This window comes from Protopterus annectens, chromosome 1.part0, assembly GCF_019279795.1.
Source record: "Protopterus annectens isolate FY-2018-M chromosome 1.part0, PAN1.0, whole genome shotgun sequence".
In the NCBI taxonomy this organism is placed as follows: Eukaryota; Metazoa; Chordata; order Ceratodontiformes; family Protopteridae; genus Protopterus; species Protopterus annectens.
Window position 1 is genome coordinate 1295967446 of NC_056725.1, and position 7968 is coordinate 1295975413.

The following is a 7968-nucleotide window of genomic DNA, read 5'->3' on the forward strand; positions in this document are numbered from 1 at the left end:
GTTTGCCCTTGATAAAAGCACTGAATGACATTGCTTTTACAAATATTTTCACAAGTGTTAGCAATCCACTGAAACTGATTTTACATGAGCTCACCTGAAACATTCTTGGCTTGCACTTTATGATCAAGGACCAGCAATTTACAATATTTTGTGCTTCATAAAATTTGTTTTTGAAAAGTATTGTTTACTTTCAGCCTACTTTACTAGACTGCACTCTGCCACAAGCTGCCACAAGCTGCCACAGATCCTTTCTTTCCTCTTCCACTGATTTTTATTTCAACTCATAAATCAGACTGAAAGTAAAGAAACATGAAAATTGCTAAAGTGATGGTACTCGTGATATCTTTGTTGGACACGTGTCGTTCACATTGAGGACAATTGACCTGTATAGCTTCATATTACTGGACAATGGCTTACTTCTGTCCATTGGAATGGTAACAATACATTGTCCTGTGCATACACAGTAGGCTGATACAATAAATCATCACAATACTAGACAAACAATTAAATAAATAGTGGAAGTTTGAGTGTCCACTTACTCACATGCTAACTTTGATGCAAGGCTGCATGGAGTACTTTTCATCCCCGGCACCAGTTCACTGAATGTAGTAAAAATATTTTAAACTTTGCTGGTGGATTAGAATATTTTTTCACCCTAGTAAAATAGTCACTAGTTTCTTGTTACGCTATGCTTCCAGCTCCAGTCCTTTGTTTAAATTATAAGGTTCTGTAATTCTCCTGGTAATTCGGTGAGATTTACCTCATCTACTCCTTCAAATGGCACTGACTCTCTTATGCATTTCAAATTAATGCAGATGTGGAAATTAATAAACATCTCAGTACTTGTGCAGTTTTAAGTAGCAGGTGCAACTCCTTGGGAGTATGCACATGGAAGTCCAAGTATGCATATACCTTGATCCAGGGTGTGATACACACTGTCTTTTATTATACATTGAGGAAACAAGTGTCAATAAGGGCAAAATTGAGTTCCCTGATCTTACACTATGAAATATTAAATGAAACACATGCATAAGATGACTACATATTTCATTCATCATTTTATTATTTTACTGTAGTTTTTAGCTTGAATAACGGTTTCCCATTTATTCAAGGATATCATAAATGTGGTAATCACTTTAATTGCTGATGATGCCTGTTGAATAGGACCATATGTGATTTACATAGACTTTCTTAAAAGGTCATCTATTGGGTGGCTTTCAACTTTAATTATAATATGACTTGTATTTTTTAGGGTATTTGGTAAGTTTCTGGTAATTATAAGATTTGTTAGCATTGTAGTTTAGTTCTGTTTTTTTGCTAGTGTAAGACTATATAGTTTACTTTTTATGATCAGGTCCTTTTTTGCCAGAAATGCATTTTTCTACTTGGCACATTTCTTTTTGTTTAAGTAACTTTTGTTTAAACTAGTGTAAAATTTGGCATCTAGAAGTCTGATTTTTTGTCACACTTTCAGAATTGTCTTCTGTCTGCTGATGTACTCTATATGCATATGGGACTTGCGTTTCCACACATGCACAGTACAGCTGTGAGGTGCAGGGAAGCAATGGAGAAGAGAGAATCTCCATTGCTGTTGTTGTTTTTTGTTTTCAGTTTAAAAAATGACGTTTTAATAGGTACAGTGCAGAAATACAAGGAAAATCAGGTAGGTTTCTGTTTCTTTAGTTTTGCAGAACAAACCAGACTTTTTTCATATTTTGTTCTGTCCCCAGGCATAAACAAACAAGAAGTCTGGATACTAAGTGGTATTTCAGCAACTGGACTTTCTTATTGTTATAAGTTTAATTTACAGCAGGTATGCTGGTTGAGCTGTCCAGTCAGCATGTATGTTTTGGAATACTAATGATCTCTTATTGTATAAATAAATATATATATATATATATATATATATATATATACATATATATGTCTCATGTCTACACACACACACACATATATATATATATATATATATATATATATATATATATATACATATATATAAAGCCCTACATACAAATTAAACAAAACAGTCATCTAATTCACATAAAAATTACCAGTTGAAAATCTCATTATTGAAAACACAACATATTTAAAAATAAATAAAAAAATTGAACACACAAAGTAAACTGTGCAACCACTGTCATCCTGTAGTAAATGTATTCTGTTAATACTATTTCAGTAGTACAGCCAGTTACAATCACTACAAAATGAAGGCTTTAAATATTAAATGGGTAAGATTACTAAAAGGCCCAATTTTGCACATTAGTTAAAATAACCAGAAAATAATGGCTACATCAAATATACTTTAATGATTTTTTAATTAAAAGAAGTAAAACATGATTGAATAGCCTTAAAAAGCAGCATAAAAACATCAGCTGGGAAACACGCTGTAGTTAAGTACACAATACAAAATACTGCAGAGAGGGAAGTGTTTAGGTGAACTGCTTCATTCCCCACACCCTTAATTTTGCATAGTAACTCTGCAGTATACAATGTCTGGTGACACACGTCTAAAGTTGTTACACAAACGCACGTTTGATAAATTTTACATTCCCCAACTTGAACATTCAACCAGCACAGCGTTCAAGAAAACTCATTAAACAGAATGTATGCAAATCACAATTTTCAGCACCTGAAGAGACAAAAACAGTATCTGGAATGAGATTTTAAATTTGAGATTTATTTGCAAAGATGAATATAGAATTACTTCATTGCAAAAATGGCAGAGAATATAAAAGCAATATTCATGACTTCTAGCTAAGACCATATAATATTGTACAAATAATCAACTGATAAATGCTTTGTCTTTACTCCATCAAAGACTTCATCAGATAAAAAATTGTTAAAAACATCTACTTATGTACTATTTAAAAATCACATGACTTGTCCAAATTTCAAACCCTTAAGTACTGCATGCATTCAGTTATATTTGTTTGTTATTAATAAACATGTATTTTAAAACTGAACTTGATGCAAACTATAAACCAATGGGAACTTATAAATAAATATTATTGAAAAAAATAAAAATATATACATGAAATATATGCAACACTTTTTTTCTTGTATGCATTTTAAGTTTCAGTAAACAGGTGATAGATGACAGTTCATTAAGATCTGGCCAACCTCCTGCATTCAAACAGAGTTCCCAGGTCAGTTCCCCTTTTTCCAAATATAAAGACAAGGAGCTTCCTTGTAAATTTAGTGCAATCTTTTCCAGCATGATAAATTTAAAATTATGCCCTTTATTTTCATCGATGTGCATGTACAATGCACTGGTAGTTTTTTCCTTCTTAATTTCATACCTATATTCATATATTCTATCTTTAAGTCTGCGTTCTGTTTTTCCTATATAGAAACCTGAACATATTTGATACAAGGCCACATGTACCTTTCATATCACAACTGAACCTCCCCCTAACTTTAAAAAGGTGATTATTATAGTAAATGTATTAACTGTTTGTATAAAATGACAATGGTTACAGCTTCCCCATTCATTCACCTTATTATTTTCCATAAGCAAATTCTGTGTTCTCACCTCAATTATATTTTAAGGTTTGTACCTCTCCTATAAACAACATTCAGCCTGTCCCCCACTTTTTTCTTTACTGTTATATCATCATCTATTATAGAGCAATTTTTGTGTACTACCTGTTTGATCTTATCACAATCAACAGTGTAAGTAATAATCAAAAAAAAATTAAATTTGCCTTCTTTTACACTATTAGGTAGTTTCTTTTGGGTCAAAGTTATTACTTTATTTTCTTTTTCTCTGCCTAAAATTGGATCAAAATGTCTGCTTAATCTTTTTTGAATAACCTTATTCATTAAATTATCAACACATTGATCCAGGTAGCCTCTCTTACTAAATATGCCCTTCAATAAATTAGATAAATCTAAAAAGTGCTCACTAAAGGCGTGCACAAACTGACCCTTAACTATTTCTTTCTTTTGTGTCATGGGATGTGAGTTGGTAAAATGTAAAAAAATATTTGAGTAGGTTTTATTAATCACATCTTTAGCCAACATTATATCTAAATAGGTTATATAATGTTCCCTAATTTCATGTGTGAAACTTATGAAGTCTGTTGCACTATTGATATATTCCAAAAACAAAGTTTTCTCTTTATCTTCCTTCTGTACAATTTGTATGTCATCTAGGTATCTAATCTATAATCTACATGAATTTAAAACTCACTGTTAAGTAAAAATTTTCCATTCCACCATGACAATATTCACAAAAAGGGACATCCAGACAAACCCCATTGTGGGGAATAACAGAAAGAATCCCACAAATGAATGCAATGCTGGTCTGTTTCAACAAAAAAGGTAAGTCCACAAAGTCCAGTCTGTTCACAAGAATGTGAATAGTAGACATAAAGCAGAGGTTACCCAATTTTTAACTAGGTCATCCACAGAGCTAGTTGCCACATTTTAATGTCCCTCAAATGTATAATCTAAACATCCTAGTTGTTTGTTCAATGTAATATTACTCACATGGACAATATGGAGCATAAACAGCACCAGAATTATAACATTTGTGATGTGCATTAACAATCATTCTGTTATTACTAATATTGTGAATTGCCTTGTTATCTCTATATGGGCAAACACTCCAAGCCCTACAAATAGCACTAGAAATGTGTAAGAAAGCATTATTATGAACCATGGCAAAATTTGTATAAGAAACAGATGGATTTACAGGTAATTTTGCAGGTGAAAGGTCACCTAGCAGCTACTAAGATCTCTTGAATTTCCTCAAATGTCACTGCAGTTGCACCAAGATGTAAGTATAAACTTTTATGGGGTGTTCTTTAAATATTTGTCAGCATTTAAAATGTAAAATGGTTAACTTATTAAATGTGCACACACACCTAAAAGGATTGTGTTGGAGTGTTCAGAAAAGTCACATATTTTAGAATATTTATTTAGCAGTGTATTTGGACATTTATTTATTTATGCTATTGTAGCTATGCATGCCCAGTTCACTCTGTCAAGTGTTTTTTTCTCATCTTTTTAACAATTTGTTTCACATATAGGTCATCGTATATGCCTAGGGGAACAGCTAGCACGAACAGAGCTTTTCATCTTCTTCACAGCTATGATGCAACGTTTCACCTTTCACTTTCCAGATGGTGAACCTAAACCAAGCACCATTAAATCTTTTAAGGCCATCATGAAACCTTCTCCTTTCAAGATCTGTGCAAAACTAAGATAATTAAGCTTATATTGCATATACAAGCTTCATAATGATATAAATAGTGTAGTGGGTATTCATTAATGAATAAAGATCAGTAGAGGTATTACCATGTTTAAATAATGTTCAACAATGAAAAAGCTATTTTACTAACAGCATGATGACTAGGGCTGCGAAGAATATTTATACTAGAATATGAAAACTGTTAAACATGATTGACTTGAATAAGTTCATCTGAATGGAAAGAATACTGGCAAAGTCAAATTTGCATGAGTTGCTGTCTAAGAATGTTGCGTGATAATCACTGAGCTCACTGGGAAAATAATACTGACGGAATTAAATAAAGGAATGTGAGATCCTTTGGCCAAGTGATTGTTCTTATTATAGGGCTTCTGAGCTGCCAGTCTTGGGGTGTTGCAACCAATAACTGTGCTAGATAACATGAAATATGGTTGTCACAGCTGCCCCCCCCCACCAAAAAAATAACAGACATAGCAGCATGTCAACAGAATGGATGAGAAATACTTTCTCTTATTTTAAGGTTTAGGATGGCATTTGGGTTGGCACTGGCTAGATGCTGTGAGTTTGTGGGTGGATCACTGTTTGATTGTATCTATGGAAAGAAGAAAAAACATACAAACTAAAAACATATCAGAAACTGAGATGTGGTACATTAATGGTGGTGAGTTCAGACTGAAACAAGCTGGCAGACATCAAGGTACTGGTAGTCTTTCGGCTTTTCCTGGTTAGGGGTCACCACAGCAGAACTCCATCTGCTCATGATTGGCAGTGGATTTTTACGGGGATGAGTTGCCAGCCTGATGCCCAACCTTCAAAAAAGGCACGCTCATTCACACTCGCACCTACCTGCATGTCTTTAGTGTCACTTGACTGTGGGGAGGACATGCAGACTCCACACAGAATCGAACTAAATAGGAATAAAAAGTTCTTCAAATAATGGGTGTGTTTCTCTCTATGCAGACTTTGCTGGGAGTATCAGCAGCTTTTAAATATTCACTTTGCTAATAGTCATTAATCTCGATGGATGTGCTAAAGCAGAAAATATATAATTGTGTCTGGTGCTACATTACTTGTAATGACCTGATACACAGTTTGTGTGATAAATCTAATCTTGAGAAGGCTGCTGGAGATGATTCAAGTGTTCCACTGCACACATGCATGTAGAGTTTGTTAACAAAATGTTACACATATGAAAAGCCAGTGTGTATGTAGGCTATGCAGTTAGTTGTAGGATTCTGCTAAACAATGGGGTGTGTTAACAAAATGTTACACATATGAAAAGCCAGTGTGTATGTAGGCTATGCAGTTAGTTGTAGGAATCTGCTAAACAATGGGGTGTTTAACAAAATGTTACACATATGAAAACCCGGTGTGTATGTAGGCTATGCAGTTAGTTGTAGGAATCTGCTAAACAATGGGGTGTTTAACAAAATGTTACACATATGAAAAGCCAGTGTGTATGTAGGCTATGCAGTTAGTTGTAGGAATCTGCTAAACAATGGGGTGTTTAACAAAATGTTACACATATGAAAAGTCAGCATGTATGTAGGCTATGCAGTTTGTTGTAGGAATCTGCTAAACAATGGGGTGTTTAACAAAATGTTACACATATGAAAAGCCAGTGTGTATGTAGGCTATGCAGTTAGTTGTAGGAATCTGCTAAACAATGGGGTGTTAACAAAATGTTACACATATGAAAAGTCAGCATGTATGTAGGCTATGCAGTTAGTTAGTGTAGGAATCTGCTAAATAATGGGGTGTTTAACAAAATGTTACACATATAAAAAGCCAGTGTGTATGTAGGCTATGCAGTTAGTTGTAGGATTCTGCTAAACAATGGGGTGTGTTAACAAAATGTTACACATATGAAAAGTCAGCATGTATGTAGGCTATGCAGTTAGTTGTAGGAATCTGCTAAACAATGGGGTGTGTTAACAAAATGTTACACATATGAAAAGCCAGTGTGTATGTAGGCTATGCAGTTAGTTGTAGGAATCTGCCAAACAATGGGGTGTTTAACAAAATGTTACACATATGAAAACCCGGTGTGTATGTAGGCTATGCAGTTAGTTGTAGGAATCTGCTAAACAATGGGGTGTGTTAACAAAATGTTACACATATGAAAAGCCAGTGTGTATGTAGGCTATGCAGTTAGTTGTAGGAATCTGCTAAACAATGGGGTGTTTAACAAAATGTTACACACATGAAAACCCGGTGTGTATGTAGGCTATGCAGTTAGTTGTAGGAATCTGCTAGACAATGGGGTGTTTAACAAAATGTTACACATATGAAAAGCCAGTGTGTATGTAGGCTATACAGTTAGTTGTAGGAATCTGCTAAAGAATGGGGTGTTTAACAAAATGTTACACATATGAAAAGTCAGCATGTATGTAGGCTATGCAGTTAATTGTAGGAATCTGATAAACAATGGGATGTTTAACAAAATGTTACACATTGGAAAAATCAGCATGTATGTAGGCTATGCAGTTAGTTGTAGGATTCTGCTAAATATTTGTAAAGTTAATATTCTCAAGCATACTTCTGTTCTCTGAAGTGAAGTTAATGGCAAGGGTAATCCAAGAGTACAGCTATCAGCAAAATAGTGTGTGTCTGTGAAGTAAAGCATAGTGTGTGTGTGTGTGTGTGTGTGTGTGTGTGTGTGTGTGTGTGTGTGTGTGTGTGTGTGTGTGTACACATGACTGCCTTGGTTCTGATTTGTAAAACTTTTCTGAAAAGTGAAAAATTTCTAGTGT

General features: G+C 34.1%; 1 protein-coding gene across 1 annotated transcript in view; it reads left to right on the plus strand.

Moving 5' to 3' along the window:
- Positions 1-5552, plus strand: part of LOC122801321 (cytochrome P450 2D4-like) — a 719831-nt gene extending 714279 nt beyond the window's left edge. Inside the window, exon 9 of the mRNA XM_044070893.1 lies at positions 5037-5552. Within this exon, the coding sequence (XP_043926828.1) occupies positions 5037-5215 (179 nt within the window). The 3' untranslated portion in view covers positions 5216-5552. The remainder of the gene's footprint in view (positions 1-5036) is intronic.
- The last annotated feature ends 2416 nt before the right edge of the window (positions 5553-7968 follow it).